General features: G+C 39.3%; 1 protein-coding gene across 1 annotated transcript in view; it reads left to right on the forward strand.

Annotated features, from left to right (window-relative positions):
• DNAH7 (dynein axonemal heavy chain 7) overlaps positions 1–18,906 on the forward strand; it is a 249,362-nt gene that overhangs the window by 213,035 nt on the left and 17,421 nt on the right. Inside the window, exons 54-57 of the mRNA XM_061147985.1 lie at positions 1,342–1,518; positions 2,237–2,398; positions 4,536–4,736; positions 10,085–10,246. Of these exons, the coding sequence (XP_061003968.1) occupies positions 1,342–1,518; positions 2,237–2,398; positions 4,536–4,736; positions 10,085–10,246 (702 nt within the window). The remainder of the gene's footprint in view (positions 1–1,341; positions 1,519–2,236; positions 2,399–4,535; positions 4,737–10,084; positions 10,247–18,906) is intronic.

The raw sequence follows: 18,906 nt of genomic DNA on the forward strand, positions 1-18,906 counted from the left end.
TGCTCCTGCAATTCCCTTTAAGTTCAGAAAAGTTGCAGGATGGTGGAATTCGTGTTCTAATTTGGAGTGTTGTATATACACACAATTCTATCCTTGAATATGAGCAGGTGTCCAGTTGGAGTGATTCTGAAGCTTCAAAGAAATTCTCCTTGTTCTTGTCACTTCATTACTTCTCTTCATGAGATCAGTTCAGTTCAGTCACTCTGAACTCTGAGATCAGTTCAGTTCAGTCACTCTGAACTCTGAGATCAGTTCAGTTCAGTTCAGTTATGTCCAACTCTCTGTGACCCCATGGACTGCAGCACACCAGGCTTCCCTGTCCATCACCAACTTCCAGAGCTTTCTCAAACTCATGTCCGTCTAGTTGGTGATACCATCCAACCATCTCATCCTCTGTCATCCCCTTATCCTCTGCCTTCAATGTTTCCCAGTATCAGGTCTTTTCCAGTGAGTCAGTTCTTTGCATCAGGTAGCCAAAGTATTGGAGTGGAGCTTCAGCTTCAGCATCAGTCCTTCCAATGAATATTCAGGACTGATTTCCTTTAGGATGGACTGGTTGGATCTTCTTGCAGTCCATGGGACTCTCAAGAGTCTTCTCCTTGGATATGTTTACATAATTTGTTAAGCTAGATACATGGATACTGGTTTATTAAACTTATACTTATGACTTGCTTGGCTCACACCTGAGCCATTGCCCAGAGATGCCAGGTGTGGACTCTTCATCAGAAAGAAAGAATGATATTCCTGAAGCTGTACATCAGCCATACTGCTTACTGAAAGTCAGCTTCCACATCACTGCGAAAGGGACACACAAGCCCCAAGTTCTTTTCTTTCTTAAGCGTATTCCCAGGAAATGCACAAGCATGTTATCAGAAAGTTTATATGACATAGTTTTGCCTCTTTTTTGAAAGTATGCCTTCTCTTTCACAGTGCTTTTCCTCTTCTTTGTTTTTTCAGCTACATCATTCTTTCTTGGCATAGCATTGTATAAATCACACTAGAATCTACTTTTGAGTTGTGGACTTCGAAACATAGTCAAGTTTTACTTAAAAATTAACTAAAAAATTAAGGTTTTTTATATTCTTCATCTAGGGTATGTTGAATACTAATTAAAGGGAAGAAAAATGCCTTTGGATTTTGGTGTCACCACCCATCTTTTATTGTTTAAATAATGTATACTTTCCATCTAAAAGATAGCTGTGCCTTTGACTCTTTATCAGTGTTTACAAATACACAAACAAATGGAGAGTCCTTTGTTATAAAATACCTTTGAATGTGAAGTTTTTAAGGTTTTAGGCAGATTTCAAATATTCCTTCAAATCCTTTCTTGTCCCTTTCTAGGTTATTCCAATGCTGCAGGAATTTATAACCAACAGGTTGGGGCGTGCATTCATTGAACCACCCCCATTTGATCTATCCAAGGCATTTGCAGACAGTAACTGCTGCGCACCCCTGATATTCGTACTCTCTCCTGGAGCAGATCCCATGGCTGCCCTTCTAAAATTTGCTGATGATCAGGTACTTTAAAACTCTATTGTTTTCAGCTGCTTCTACCTGCTTGTGTCAATAAACTGTGGCTATTTGGACAGGGCATTCTCCTCTACAGCTCCCATAACTCAAGGACTCTTCCACCATGGCATTCAGATGGTAGTTGTTCTAGAAAAACTAGGGAGTCCCAGACACCATCTCCCAAAAGTGTAGATGAATAAGGATATAGGAGAAATGAATTCCAGGCAAACATTCCCACAGATTTACTTAAATGAACTTGAATGGAAATTAGAGGCTAATAGGTATTTTTACCTGAACTTTATGCAGTAACCAAATTAGTTGAGATATAATTATTCAAAGATCTGGAGGAGACTGGGGTAAGTTCATCTCTTTATTCATAGTTTTCAGCTTTGAATTTTAGGAGTTGCTGCATGATAGCAGGGCTCATTCATCTCCTCATATTAAAGGTCTGTTTAGCTTTTTCCTGCCTCTTATCTCAACAGTCAAAGACCCTGAAGGATGTTTCATTTATTGCCATGACTGTTTCTTTCATGAACTGGCTTGCGTTGTATCTGTTTATTGGCTTCTGGATCAGGAAAAGTTTTCTAGAGTTGTGTGTGCTTGGGAGCGCTGAGGGATGCAGCATGATTAAATTTTAATGTATTTAATATGAACATTTCCTGTGATGATAATATTGATTCTTCTTCAAAATTTGATTTTAAACGACATTTTCACTATCCTCATACAGGGATATGGAGGAACAAAACTTAGCTCTTTATCTCTTGGTCAAGGCCAAGGTCCCATAGCCATGAAGATGTTAGAAAAAGCTGTCAAAGAAGGCACATGGGTTGTTCTTCAGAATTGTCACCTCGCCACCTCTTGGATGCCAACCCTCGAGAAAGTTTGTGAGGTAAAAGTGCAGGCTTGTTTTGATGACATGGTAGTCCCCCGGTGTAGTTAGTGATGCACATACCATCTAAGTAACTCCACTCCTGTCCTATGATTTGCAGGTTGCAGGTTTAGTGGCCTGGCTGGATTTTAGGGGAGGTGGGCTTACACTGGGAGCTGGAGGACAGCCCGTGGCTGGGCCTTGCCTAATCCCTCCTACTAAGGGCAAGTTTTCATCCCATGGGTCAGAAATATCCTTGATCCAGAGGCACAGCCTCAAAGATAAGAATAAACCACAGGGTAAATAGAAAGCTTTTTTACTTTTTACAGCAGTGGACCAAAAACAATGAAAAGGGCTTTTGGGGGGAAATTCATGTGGCCCCTGTAAACCGGAAGGCTTCAGGGTGTAACTTCTCTGAAATTCACTTCTCGCCCACTCAGCCTGTCACTGCCACAAAGGCTGAATCTGAAACCAGAAGATCAGTCCTCCCACCCTTGTTGCAGTACTTCCCTATCTTTGTGGTCAGAGATTCCAGGAAGAAAACCCCATGTAGCTCAGCTGAATAAACAGACAAGCTGGCACTTGATTTCAACAGAGAAAAATGTGTCCAGATAATTACCCGTGACTCTAGCCCTCTCCTCAGCTACAGTCCCGCAAGCTCCTAAACTGACAGAGCTGGCATTATCCAGGCATCCCCCCGGCACTAAGGAGCAGACTGTGGTGGTCTTCATGCCACTTGTCACCACTTCACTTTGTCTCTCACTAGAATGTATGCATGCACTGTTTTGTTCCCTGGTTTACCTCTAGCACCTTGAATAATGCCTGACTCATGGGACATAATCAGTGAATAATTACTGAACTTGTGAATGAATAATTACTGAACTTGTGAATGAATAAAGTAGGCTCTTCACTGCTTAGAGCCTTTCCATGGCTTTCCATTGTGTGAACACAGTGTTCATGCCCCCATCATGGTTTCTTCATCTGAGCATTGCCTGCTTCTTAGGCATTTCTGTCTTGACTTCTGTGCTCCAGCCGCTTGGCCTTTTTTCACTTTCATTGGGAGAACATGCTTTCTCAAGAATATAGGCCTCCAAACTGTTCTTTAGCATTTTTTGCCTTACTAACATCTTCTCATGCTTTGGGCCTTATATTAGAGGCCTTATATTTGTGCCTGTTTCCTCACAGTTCCTCTGTCTCTAGGCTGTCCTCTTGGCCTGTCAAATCATATCATATACCCGTTAGAGAGTCAATCCGAGAGACAAGAGCTGCCTCCAAGGAATAGTGAAATTGAGCCAGAGTCCCATGAGTCATGCTACCTAAGTCACCAGGCATAGGCCCGACAGTGGGAGAAAAGAATGGCACCTTCACTGTTCATTAAAAATGTGTGTCCCTAAGCATCCTTCCAATCTCCCCCACCCACCCCTTTACCACATGAGTGCTCACATTTCTTTTTTACTGATAAAGATTTGCAATTTAAAAAGCACAGATATGACTGACATGGACAGTTGGGAGGAGTTAGTGGAACAGGAGAGAGGGAAAGCCCGGTGTTGTTATTCCAAGGCCTGATACTGCCTTCACAACAGTCATGAGTGTTCCGTCATCCTTTATCCTCCTAGCAGGCCTCACTGTCCCCACAAACAAGTATCGCTAATAATGATATGGTTTAGTGCTTCAGGATGCACCAGTTCTTCTTGCCTTTCAAACCTCCCCCTTTTTGTTCATCCCTACTTGGCTTAACATTGGTTTATCTGAGTGTGTGGCTTATTCTCACAGCTTGGCTACAGCAAGAAGACACCATTCTTAATGTGGCTCTGGGGCAGAGAAGTATTTCTATAAACATTTCAGCAACAGCAGTGAAGATGCAAAATTTTTTGGAATGTCTTAGTCTTTGTCATGGCCAGCTCTGAATTATGTAACGCCTTTGTAAACTTTGTGGTCATGTGTTTTAATTGTATCAGGGAGGGGGGCAACCCTCTGGGCCTTCCCAGTGAAGTATGTCCTTTCCGTGGCAGTGTTAGATTTTAAGGCTTTTGCCTTAAATTGCAGCAGTAAGCCCTGTTTTGCACAACCATTTCCTCCCACTTCTGGCTCACATGATCCAGAGACTTTCCTTCCATGTTATGTATCTCATGTATCTGATTTTTTGTTCTTGTTGCAGGAGTTAAGCATAGAAACAACGCACCCAGATTTCCGAATTTGGCTGACAAGTTACCCATCTCCAAATTTCCCCGTGTCTGTGCTGCAGAATGGAGTGAAAATGACCAATGAAGCTCCGAAAGGTTTACGGGCTAATATCATTCGCTCCTACCTCATGGACCCGATCTCTGACCCCGAGTTCTTTGGCAGCTGCAAAAAGCCTGTTAGTAATGGCTAAGTCTTGTTACCTCAGCCCCGTAAAGCAACTCAAGAGGCCCCCCGTGGTCCTGGATGTGGTGCTGAGTAAAACTGCAAATTAAATAGGCCTCGCGCACTGTGGCACAGTTGGTTTTGATTACTGATTATTGACTGTCCTGAAGTCAATTTCATTAATATTTTATTTTAATCTTACCACTAGGCTCATTCCTGCTCAGCTGATATCTAGTGGGGTATTATTAATTATGCAGCCTTCTATTTAGAAAGTCAGCTGCAAGCCATTCCCCATACAAATCTGCAAGGTTGGAGAATCCTGTTTCAGGATATTAGCTGAGCCCTTTGCTATTTGAAGCCATCTCTTTAAATTAAAACATAAAAATATTTCCTCCATATAACTATAATGAGAGCCAAAATGATTTTACTCCCTGATTGATGGGACTCATAAGGGTCTTTTTTTTTTTTTAGCATCACCAGGCAGGCAGGGAAGCCACCCACTGCTTTCATGATTAGAATTCTATGTGTGAATGTCTGTGACCTAAAATTGTTTCTCGGTGTTTTGCCGTAATTAAAAATGGAAGAACTTCTTTTTAAGAGGGGTTATGAACCTTGGTAAGTTTTTGCCATTAAAAAACCCACACTCTTGATGTTGGAATATGTTTTAAATACACATCAAAAGGAAACATTAAGAATAAAGAAGTACTTTCATTAAACAAAAGTCTGGGGTAATAAAAAAAAAACGGGAGCCTGTATTTATAAGTAAGTCAGACCTTAGTAGTTCAAGACCTGCTGTATGACAGACTTTTGCATTGATTTGGCCCAGAGAGGGCAGGTTACTCCCAGGTAGGTGATGAGGGCATTTCTGCACCTGACAGCTAGACAGAAGCCCTTTTGCAAAGTGTCACTCCCTTTCTTCTAGATCTATAGGTCTCTCCAATAGTTGTCACAAATATGAGAAGTCCAGGCATTTATGAACTGAAATTCAAACCAAAAATCTCAAATGCCAAAGCAGCACACCATAGTTCATCTGTTTTAGCTTTTCATTTGGAAATAATTTTAAATTCACAGAAAAGTTGCAAATATAAAAGTAATATAAAGAACAGCCCTATGCCCTTGACTTATATTTGCTTCCTGTTAACATGTACCATCTGCAGGAAAGTTAGATATGTCACTGCCCTTTATTCCTAGATAAATACTTCAGTGTTCTTATTTCTTAAGAATAGAGATATTATCTTATCCAATTACAGTTATTATTGTAGTATTATTTTAGCAGGGATACACTACTGTATCTAATCTACCCAAGTTTGTGTTGTGTCCCAAATTTGTCAGTTGATGCAGTAATGTCCTTTAGAACATTTTCCCTGATTTACCGGGGGATTGGTTCAGAGTTGGGATCACAGTTAGTTGCCATGTCTTTTTGTCTGTAATCTGGACCATTATCTCAGCCTTCCTTTGTCTTTGATGGCCCTGACATTTCTGAAGAATTCATCTCCCTGCATTGTTTTTAATAGAACATGTCTCACTCCTTGAGATTAGTTTTAAGTTACAAGTTCTGAGCCACAGTGCGACTTGGGTGAAGTCATGTCCTCAGAGGCTTGCACTGGGAGGCATGCACTGCCCATTTATCTCTCACTGATGATACTAATTTTGATCCCCCAGATGAAGTGTAGTCTGATTTCTTCACTCTATAATAACTGCTTTGTCCCTTGCAATGAATAATCTGTGAGAAGACACTTTGGACCATGAAGACATCCTCTTCCTCATCAAAGTCTACCTGGGACCCGGATTTAGTAGCCAGTGGTGATTCTTGCTGGGCTTACTTGTTTCCTTTGGTGATTCCAACTCCAGAACTCCTCCACATCTGACACTTGACATGCTGTTGTCAGCAGCTGCCCTGCCTTCTCTCTCATTTATTTATCTTTTATAGGTGTGAACTCATAAATTCTTTACATCTTTTCCAGTGGTTAGTAATTCATTACTATTCTTAAGGTTTTTGCTCAAGTTTTGTCCAGAATTTGTCAGCAGGAGCAGCTTTTGTGCTTGTTATAGGTCCCATTGTTTATTACTATTATTCCTCTTTCTGTCATAAGCTGCTCCAGGCTTATATGGACCCCAGTCTTGGAACCAGCCATTTTTCTGAAGAGTGCTGGTTCCTGTTTCATGGGGAATGGTACTAGAGACCAAGATTTGGGTGCTAGACATGTAGCATTCATTGTCTGCAGTTCTGATCCTTTTAGAGAGAACTTGGAAACATACACATGTACTCACAATATGTATATGCAAATCTGCGTACGCACATATAGTGCATACAGACAACCCCGTGCACACACAGACATTCATATACATGTTTTAGAAGTAACAGGTTCCTACCAATACCTCCAATTTCTGTTGGTCTACCCTGGGTTCTTTCCAGCTTTTCCTCATTCTGTATTCACATGTCCTTTCTTCAGTGGTGAGAAGCCTGGCTCCCACCTCAACACATTTATTGATTTGCTCAGTTATCTAATATATCCAGAAGAGTTGCAGAATCAGCACAGCATGTTTAACTTTGCTTCTCCCCCCTCTGTGGTTAAATTTATGCTCCTTTCCTCTCGTCTCACACTCTCCCTTTTGATTTTATTCCATGGGGTGGGTGGGGGGGGAACTTCCCCCTGCACTTGTTTAAACTTTGGGCAGTCTCCTAGCTTTCCTGATTAATGTCAGGTAATTAAGTAATCTAGAGTCATTTTAAACTGCAGAGCCAGTATTGAACCAGAAATCAGAAAGTGCAACATGATACATTAATTGATATTTCAACTTTTATTGAAAACATAGGTTTCTACTCTCTAGTATCTCACCTTGGGCCTGGTGAGGCCTCAAACCATAGGGGAAAAAGTATAGAGTTGGAATCTTTCTCTCTTTTTTGTCGAAGTGTAGTTTATTTATAATACTCTGCTAGTTTCAGGTATACGGCAAAATGATTAAGGTTTTTTAGATTATATTCCATTGTAGGTTATTATAACACAATGAATATTATTCCTAAGTGCTATATAGTAAATCCTTGTTGTTTATTTCATGTTCGAAAGTGAAGGTGTTAGTCATTCAGCCAGATCGGACTCTTTGTGACACATGAACTCTGGCTCCCCAGGCTCCTCTGTCCATGGAATTCCAGGCAAGAATACTGAAGTGGGTTGCCATTTCCTTCTCCAGGGGCTCTTCCCCCAGGGATCAAACCTGGGTCTTCTGCATTGCAACCAGATTCTTTATTGTCTGAGCCACCAGGGAGATTTCTGTTGATTTTACGTTTAATAGTTTGTATCCGTTGATCCCGGACGGACTCCTTCCTCTTTTCTTTGGTAACCATTAGTTTGTTTTCTGTGTCTGTGAGTCTGTTTCTGTTTTGTAGATAGATTCCTTTGTTTTATTTTTTTATATTCCATATATAAGTGATATCATACTGTATTTGTTTTTCTCTGACTTATTTCACTAAGTAAAATATTTTCTAATTTCATCCATGTTGCTGCAAATGACAATATTTCATTCTTTTCGTGTCTTGAGTGATACTCCATTGTGTACATGTATATATCATATCTTCTTAAGCCAATTATATGTTGATGGAAGCCTGGGTTTCCATGTCTTGGCTATTGTAAATAGGGTTGCTATGAACCCTATTGTAAATAGAGTGCATGTATTATATTGTTTTGAATTAGAATTTTCTTTTTTTTTCAGATGTATACCCATAAATGAAATTGCTGGATCATATGGTAGTTCTATTTTTAGTTTTTGAAGGAACCTCTGTACTGTTTTCCATAGTGGCTCTACAAATTTACATTCCTACCAACAGTGTACAAGGGCTCCCTTTTCTCCACACCTTCTCCAGCATTTGTTACTTAATGTCTTCTTGATGATAGCCATTCTGACTGGCTTGAGGTGGTAATACTGCATTGTGGTTTTGATTTACATTTCTCTAATAATTAGCAGTGTTGAAGGTCTTTTCATGTCCCTGGAGCTCTTTCGACTTGGCCGGGATTTGAAGCTGACGCTTTTGCCTTGTGAGTTCTCTCAGGGTTCTTCTTTGGCTCCCTTGCTGCTTGGCCTCTCTGTGACTCCATCACCCTCGGCAGCACCTCCCCTTCCTCTCAGTCTTTGGTTCTCCAGCCTTCGCTTCATACCAGCTCTTACTGTTGGGGTTTCCTTGCCCCATGACGCAAGTCCCCTTGAGAAGAAAATCACTGAAATGGCCACTGGCGGACATTCCTAGTCCAGCCCCCTGTCCACCCCTTGGGATCCACTCCAGATTGGCCCACCATGTGAAGGAGAGCTACTGATTTCTGCACCGAAGTCCACAGCCCGAGGCCAGAGGCTGCTCTATACTCCTAGGCATGAATTTTGCGTTTTTCCACTCTATCCCAGATACAGGGCACGTGTATCAACTCTCTGAGTGGCCCCAGGAATGTCTTCCTGGTAGCTTGGACCCAACACACCCCTCTGCTCTTCCTGGATATAAGGAAAAGGGGACTGCCAGTACAGCAGCTGCACTTTCCAAGGAAATCTCTTCACAAATCCTTTCTCAGGCTCTGGTTTGACCATTTTTATATCCTTGTGGAGGGTACAAATAATTAACATATTGCATTGTATGTTCTGATTTCTGAATCAACACTGGATTTGTGTTTGACAGTGACTCTAGGACTTCTATGGGCTTCTCCAGTGGCCCAGGGGGTAAAGAATCCACCTGCCAATGCAGAAGACACAGGAGATGTGGGTTGAGTCCCTGGGTCGGGAAGATCCCGTGGAGTAGGGCATGGCAACCCACTCCAGTATTCTTGCCTGGAGAATCCCGTGGACAGAGGAGCCTGGAGGGCTGTAGTCCATAGGGTTGGACATGGCCGAAGCGACTGAGCATGCACACACGCATGCACATAGGACTTCTGTGGTGGCATAAACACCGTGAGGCTGCCCCAGACTTCAATCCAAAAGTGCTTGTAGAGTTTCTTAATTGAGTTGAACTGTCTCCGTTGAAATTTCTCCATGGTGATCTGGGAACAAACATTGGAATTCATAGTTTTTGCCTTGCAGTGCTTAAGTTGATATCCTCCAAAATCATATATATATATATATATATAAGGTAACATTAAATTAGACAAGCTCACCGTACTTTCTGAAAACCTGGTGTGCGTAGAGGCTGTGTGTGTCAACTGAACATGTATGCAAATGAGCATATTTTTGCCTAAATAGCCGGTGAAAAAGTTAACTCTGTTTTAGTTTCACTTTGACATGGATATATTTATAAGCAAAAGGAATTACTTTGATTTTAAAGTATGATAAGCATAATGCAATGTTGGGGATGAAAGAATGACGCTATACCATGTCTTATTACAGGAGGAATTCAAGAAGCTACTATATGGCCTCTGTTTCTTTCATGCTTTGGTACAAGAGAGACGGAAGTTTGGCCCCCTGGGGTGGAATATTCCTTATGAGTTCAACGAGACTGATCTCAGGATCAGCGTACAGCAGCTGCACATGTTCCTGAATCAGTATGAGGTACTGTAACAGTCAGGCAAGGACTTACCTGTTGGCACTTTATCACAGAGTGTTTGTACAGTGAGCACGGGCGTCTGAGTAATTTCTCCTTTTGTAGAATAAATAGCAGGATATGCGTTAGCTAACAGGCTTCTGAATGTATCGCAGTGGTCCACAGAGGACGTGGACCTAGGTAGCAGTGAGAAGCTGTATCAGCTACTGCAGCTTTAAAACAAAGTTGTTGTCTCTTTGGACTTTAAAATTGTTCCTGTTTATTTTTGTCTAAACAAATAAACAAGAGGATTTTTCCATGAGGGGAAAATGATGAACAGCAGGATAGTTTCCCAAAGTTTTTTAAATAGGATTTTGTTGTAATAGGATATTATAAATGCCCTAGTAGGTAGTTAGGATGTCAGTTTATCTATTAACAATCTGTATTTTATCATTTACTTTGATACATAAACACCTTTGCAATTTGAAAAGTGACATACTATACTTATTTTGTAAAGGATTTGGGAAGACCATACGTCAGCCAGTCTCCAAAATGGAAAAAAAAAAAAAAAAACAACAACAGAAGCCAGGCTGATTTCCCTCTGTTCATGGCTTTATTTTGAGGGAAATGTCATAATACTTTTTTTTCTAGAATTTGGGCCGTTTGTCCAGGTCAGACAGACTGCTTCAGGCAGTGGCGTTGCCGTGAGGCGTGGGTCCCGGGAAGAAGCCCGCGGCCACGCTGTCGTATCAGCCGCGTTCTGCCCCCTCGCTCTCCTGCTATGTCTCTGGCTCTCTCCTCTCTGTCCGTCTCTCTTGTTGTCTGTCTGTCACAGCCGTGTGCACACAAGCTGTTTCTCTCTTTGCTACTCATCAGTTGGATTTTAATGTTTGAACTTAAAAAAAACAACTGTTTGAGTAAGTCAGTCTAAGTGCCCTACACGAATTTTGTTCAGAATTAGTTGGAAATCTTTACCTAAATCAATCAAAGGCGTATCAAAAAAACACTTTAGTTTTTGAAACTTTTAGTGAATTGTGATTATTTTTTAAAAAAAGGTTTATGAACAGGAAGTCACTGAATTCTGTCTCTATAAAGCAAAGGAAAAACTGAGCAAGATAAATAACAAGAGTTCAAATAACATATCTAAACTAAAATGAACATTTTATCTGGTCTTCTGTGTTTCTTTGGACAAATTTGTATTTTGTACTAAAATAAAGTAAGTTGAGAAGGCCTTTGATTTTGCAGCATTAAAATTTGGTGAAGCATTCTAAAGAAGCATAGGTTTGATGAACTTCTTCCTTATAATAGTATTTATTTTAAAATTACTAAGAAGGGAGGCAAAAAGTATAATGATACATACAGTGCATGTGGAAGTATCTGAGGTAAAATACAGTTTTCAATACAAACAAAAAAAATGAGGAGGAGCTCCTTTAATTAGCAATTTGTTAAAAAATCTGTTTAGAGTATATTCTAATTTAAAATATTATAAACCTCTAGTGGAGTCAATTAAAAGTGTCAACAATTTAAAATTAAGTAACCATAAAATGAAACTTTGAAAAACATTATAGACAGTTTTACTTTAAAAATTAAAAATCTATGAGACCATATGAAACAAAAATTTTATAATGGTTGTCTTCAGTTTCTTTATTATTTTAAAAGCAATGTTTGAATAGAACCACTTACAGGTCTGCCAGTATGAAAATAGATTTACTCACACACACACACACATACACACACACACACACACACACACACACACATTACTTTTAAATTCCATATTACTAATCATTTTTAGTGCCCATGTTCATTCTCAAGGTGTTCAAGTTTTTTGACAATAGTTTATTTGGTCACTCTAGCTTTTTAAGCATCTGAACACAAACAAGGAGGTAAACAACTCAATGAATGTGACCAGGGAAGGTTCCAGAGAGGAGGAGTTGCTTGGGACTCAATGAATAGGAGGTTTTCAGGTAGATGATATAAAGAAGCAGCAATAAAAAGATTTGAAAAAGTAGAAATAGGTGAAAAGGTTTGGTGAAGGATAAGTGATTTGGAGCATCCTTGTATGCCATGCTAACTGATTGGGAATTATTATATTGTTATTGGTCTCCTTTTAGGACAGTGTTTCCATTTTAGCAGAACCACTGTAGCAACAGTGAACTTGGATGACAGGCTAGTTTTAGGTGATGTGAGTTGAACTGTGTCCCCCATGCCAAAAGGTATGTTGAAGTTGTAATCCATGGTACCTCAGAATGTGAACTTATTGGGAATGGAGTTGTTGCAGATATTATCAATTAAGCTAAGATGAGGTCATACTGGAGTAGGGTGGATCCTTAACAGAATATGACTGATGTCGTAAATAAACCTTCCCTGATCGCATCCCGTGAGTTCTTATCTCCTTGTTTGTGTTCCGAAGTTTAAAAAGCTAGGTGACCAAATAAACTATTGTCAAAAAACTGTTAACACTTTGAGAGTGAACGTGGGCATGAAAGATGAGTAGTAATCTGGAATTTTAAAATACTGTGTGTGTGTATTATGTAGCCTGTGTGTATCGTGCATAGGGGGACATCTGGGTGCACAGAAAAGATAGCCAGAGGCAGACATTAGAGTTATGCAGTGAGAAACTAAGGAACACCTGAGGCTACAGAAGCTGGAAGAGGCAAGAAAGGGTCCTCTTAGACGTTTTGGAGGGAGTGTGGCCCTGCCCACCCCTTGATTCCAAACTTTTAGCCTCCAGCATTATCAGAGAACGAATTTCTCTTGTTTTAAGCCATCTACTGGCAGGCCTAGGGAACTAATACAGAAGACCATCACAATAACCCATGCAAGAGATGCTGAGAGCATTTGGACTAGGATGGGAAATGGGGAAGAGATATAATAGATGTGTAGGGACAAGGATTGAAATGACCTAGATATTAAATGGTAAAGCGATAGGAAGAAGTCTCTTCATGTTAGATTTTAGGTCTCAACTGGTGGTCCATCCACTTATTAATCCAGACAGGAAATAGTACCAGAAATTAGTAGGTGGGTAGTAGGTGGGTTAGTGAAATGGGGATGGTTGAATGGATAAATAATTCAGTCTTGTACATTTTATACATCTGAGATGTCTAGGTTGATAACCACGGTATTTGATAGGCTTTTGGCTATAGGTATAAAGCCCAGGAAAAGAAAGCACAGATAGAAAGCTGTACATTGTTAATGTGTAAGGAGAAGCCTGAGAACACCTGAGATTTGAAAGAAAGGCCTTGCAGAGTGAAAATGAACTAAAGCCTGAGTGCTGGTGAGCATCCAGTGTCAGTAGTAGGAGAGAGGACGGGAGAAAGGGAAAGTGCAGCCGGAGCAGCCGAAGACCAGGGGAGCGAGCACCCTGAGTAAATACGGAATATCAGGAATTGTCTGTCCTAGCACATGCCACGGCCTCTCTCACTGACATATAGGACCGACTGGCCGGATTCCTACCGTTAAATGACAGTTGAGCAGCACTTCCCATTCCTCCAGCAAAGCGATCATGCAACAAAACGGACAAAACTGCTACGCACTCGACTCAAATAACCCATCAAGAGATACAGAGAGTTTTTTTGAGGAATGTGATTCACAGTTCCCTTTGATATTGAATCTAATGTAATTCTTCTTCATCAATCAAAATTTTGTTCTTTGTATTGAAGTGCAGTTTACCTGCAACATTCTATTAGTTTCAGGTATACAACATGATTCAACATTTGTGTATATTGCAAAATGATTACCACAATCCTTCTAGTTATCTGTCACCATAGAACTAAAAAAAATTTTTTCTTGTGATGAAAACTTTTAAGATTTGCTTTCTTAGCAACTATCAAATTTGCAATACGATATTACTAACATCACGATGCTGTACTTAGATCCCCATGAATTATAACTGGAATGTGTGTCTTAGTCTCTTTCACCCATTTTGCCTTCCCTGCAACCCCTTGCCCCATGGTAGTCATCCATCTATTCTCTGTATCTGTAAGTTTTGTTTTGTTCATTTCTGTAAGATTCTACATTTAAATGAAGTCATACAGTATTTGTCTTATCTCACTTATTTCACTTAATATCCTCATTCACGTTGTCACAAATGGCAAGACTGCATTCTTTTTATGGCTGAGTAGTATTCCATTGTGTATTCCACATCTAGTCCACATCTCCTTTATCCATTCATCCATCAATGAACACTTACATTGCTTCCATGTCTTAGCTATTTAAATAATGCTGCAATAGACATAGGGTGTATATAGCCTTCCAAATTAGTGTTTTCATTTTCTTTGAATAAATACCCAGAAGTGGAATTGCTGAGTCATATGGTAGTTCTATTTCAAAACATTTTTTGTGGAACCTCCATACTGTTTTCCATAATGGCTGCACCAATTTACATTCCCACCAACATATGTATTATTTCTTGTCTTTTGATAATAGCCATTCTGACAGATGTGGAAGAACATCTCATTGTGGTTTTGATTTGCATTTTCCTGGTGATTAGTGATGCTGAGTATCTCTCCATGTGCCTGTTGGCCACCTGTATGTCTTCTTTGGAAAAATATCTATTCAGATCCTCTGCCCATCTTTTAATCAGATCATTTGGGTTTTGTTATTGAGCTATATGAATTATATATATATATATATTAATTTTTTAAAAGTGATCAGGAAAATTAAATTATAAAAGAAGAAAATGCAGGTAGGTATAAGGTATAAGGTAAAATGTACGTGGCTGATGGGTAATTCCCAGAGGTGTGTGTGCCATTGTGTGTGTGTGACTGTGTGTGAATAAAAGTCCCACCCCTCACTGTCACCCTAACTTCACCCCAAAGCAACCAGTTTCACAGCAGGGCCTGTCCAGACTTCTTGTGCACAAATAGTTAACATATATACATATGTATATGCACAAATTTTCCTCAAAAACATAATTGTATTTGTGTATCATTTTCAGCTTGCTGTTCTTATTCACATATGTTGTGGACAATCATAGTATAGATCTTTGTCTCAGTGGCTGCATACACAGCTTCTCCTTTTTGACTATCAGGATTTTATTTCCTTTTTATTTCTTACTATTCAATAATGGTGGTGGTCGTTTAGTCGCTAAGTCGTGTCTGACTCTTGTGACCCCATGGACTGTAGCCCACCAGGCTCCTGGGATTCTCCAGGCAAGAATGTTGGAGTGGGTTGCCATTTCCTTCTCCAGGGGATCTTCCCAACCCAGGAATTGAACCTGGGTCTCCTGTATTGCAGAAAGATTCTTTACCAACTGAGCTACAAGGGAAGCCCTCCACTATTCAATAACAAGCAGTGTTAAAATGAATAACTTCATATATTAACATAACCTTGCATACTCGTTGCCTGGTTCTACACTCTCTCCCAGTCCACGGTCTCAACCCTCTTGTTACAATGGAGCAGGGAAGCAGTCCCGGCATACAGCTGCTATTTCTACAACCCCAGACGATGGACCCAGGCCTCCAGGAGAACACATTCCTGGGTTTGATTGGCCCTGTTGTGATGAAGCAGCTAAGACAAACACCAGTTTACCCATCGGTTCTCAGGGGAATGTTGGCAGGTTTAACCCTTTATATGTAAATCAAATTCTTCCCCCTCCAGATGTCATTTTATGTCTGCCTCACAGCACTCCTAGGGGCCAACTCATCCTCATACACTAACTATTTAATTTGTGCACGAGTTTTTTTTTTTTTTTTTTTTTTTTACCGAAGTTTTATGACCTATCAGCAAGGCAAAACCCAAGCAGTGCTGCATCTGCAAACTCCCTCATCACCATGCCGGCTTCTCCCTCCTGGTTCTGCTTGTTTCTCAACCAGGTCTTGGTCCTGAGGCATTCTCCTAAATTCACTGCCTTCCCTTCCAGTTCTGCCAGAGAACTAGTCTCAAAATTCCCAACCCTGAATTCAGTGAATTCTTCCTTTGTAATTAGTACCACCTATTCTTCCCAAGAGCTATTTTTTTTCTGTTGAAGGGATTCCTCAAAGTGGGATCACTTTACAGATAACTGCAGGAAGATGTGTAGAACAACAACAACAAAAATGCTAGGAAAATATCCTGAAGGAAAAAATTTCTATATTTTAGTAGCAAACATTTTAAAACATTGCTATAATAAAAAGCCATAAACAATTAAACATCATAAAAATAAAACACAAGATGACTTGGAGAAAATATCTAAAATTTGTATGACAAATTGATTCTGTATCTTTATAGAGCTTTTAGTAATAAGAAAAAAGATACTCATTTATGTGATGAAAACACTTAAAAAGGTGGATTATTTAACAATAAGAAATACAAGTGGTGAATAAATATTTTTCAAATGTCAGTATCAAAAATAAAATTAAGATAGGTCGTGTACTGTATGGTGACTGTTGTTAATACTATACTGCATATTTGAAAGTGGCTAAAGAAAACAGATCTTAAAAGTTCTCAACACACAAAAAATTTTGTAACTGTGATGATGAATGTTAAATGAGCTTGTTGTTATCATTTCACATTACATACAAATACCAAATCATTATGTGGTATACCTAAAACAAATATGTCATATGTCAATTATATCTCAAAAATCAATTTAAAAATTAAAAACAATTTTATTGCTTAATTATCATTTTATCTAAATGATAACACTCAGTTTTGTTGTGAGCAGTGAGAGAGAATTCTTTATATTACTGGTGGGTATGTAAGTATTTAGGCTTCCCTGTTAGCTCATCAGGTAAAGAATCTGCCTGCAATGCAGGAGACCTCAGTCAGGATGATCCTCTGGAGGAGGGCATGGCAACCCACTCCAGTATTCTTGCCTGGAAATCCCCATGGACAGAGAAGCCTGGGGTCACAAAGAGTTGGACATGACTGAGCAACTCAGCACAACACGTGTAAGTATTTGTGGTTAAGCTAAATAGAATTGCAGTATGAAAAATTAGTTCATTTGCATTCATAAACATTTAGAAATTATGTATACTAGTGAATACGATAAGAAAGCAAAGTAACAGGGAAAAATATCTCTACAAATTTGATAGAGGTCAATTTATAAAAGAGTTAATACAAATAAAGTAAAACTATTAAAACTTTAATTGAAAAAATGGGTAGGAGGCTACTTCATAGAAGAACAAATGTTATTAAAAATTAAATGATCATAAATTTTATTAGTATTCTAGAAAATGCAAATGAACATAATATTAATTATCTTTGGGCAATCAAATTAGCAAAGATTTTAAAACTGTTTTAGCAACTACGGTTCCAGAAAAATAAACGACCCAATCAAAAATGGGCTAAAGAACTAAATAGACATTTCTCCAAAGAAGACATACAGATGGCTAACAAACACATGAAAAGATGCTCAACATCACTCATTATCAGAGAAATGCAAATCAAAACCACAATGAGGTACCATTTCACGCCAGTCAGGATGGCTGCTATCCAAAAGTCTAGAAACAATAAATGCTGGAGAGGGTGTGGAGAAAGGGAACCCTCTTACACTGTTGGTGGGAATGCAAACTAGTACAGCCGCTATGGAGAACAGTGTGGAGATTCCTTAAAAAACTGGAAATAGAACTGCCATACGACCCAGCAATCCCACTCCTGGGCATACACACTGAGGAAACTAGATATGAAAGAGACATGTGCACTCAATGTTCATCGCAGCACTGTTTATAATAGCCAGGACATGGAAGCAACCTAGATGCCCATCAGCAGATGAATGGATAAGGAAGCTGTGGTACATATACACCATGGAATATTACTCAGCCGTTAAAAAGAATTCATTTGAATCAACACTAATGAGGTGGATGAAACAGAGTGAAGTAAGCCAGAAAGAAAAACACCAATACAGTATACTAACGCATATATATGGAATTTAGAAAGACGGTGATGATAACCCTATATGTGAGACATCAAAGAGACACAGATGTATAGAACAGACTCTTGGACTCTATGATAGGAGGCGAGGGTGGGATGATCTGAGAGAACAGCATTGAAACATGTATATCATCATATGTGAAGCAGATCACCAGTCCAGGTTGGATGCATGAGACAAGTGCTCAGGGCTGGGGCACTGGGATGACCCTGGGGGATGGGAGGGGGAGGGAGGAGGGAGGGGGTTCAGGATGGGAACACATGTGCACCCGTGGAGGATTCAAGTCAATGTGTGGCAAAAACCACTACAATATTGTAAAGTAATTAGCCTCCAATTAAAATAAATAAATTTAAAAAATTAAAAGATCATAAATTTTATTGGTATTCTAGAAAATGCAAATGAACATAATATTAATTATCTTTGGGAAATCAAATTAGCAAAGATTTTAAAACTGATTTAGCAACTACAGTTGCTACAGTCTTTCAGGAAAGTAGTTTGATAACATTAATCAATTGCTTTTTATAAATTCCTTTCCATTGACATTGTAATTTCCTTTTTAGGAATCTAGACTAAAGAATCATTAGAAAATTTAATAAGCGTATATTTAGTAAAACATAAGTTAGCAAAGTAGAAAATTAGGAGCCACTAAAGTCTTCAGTATTAGAATATGGTTATTAAAATAGTGTTTTCATATACTATTTTAAGAAACAGTAAAACATATAATATGAGATTTGGTGAAAAATTATATGCAAAATTGTCCAATTGACAAAATATCAATATATACAGGTATAAAAACGTGGTGAAGGAAATTAAAACTGATTATCTCTGATTTGATTG

Source organism: Dama dama, chromosome 8 (assembly GCF_033118175.1).
Source record: "Dama dama isolate Ldn47 chromosome 8, ASM3311817v1, whole genome shotgun sequence".
In the NCBI taxonomy this organism is placed as follows: domain Eukaryota; kingdom Metazoa; phylum Chordata; class Mammalia; order Artiodactyla; family Cervidae; genus Dama; species Dama dama.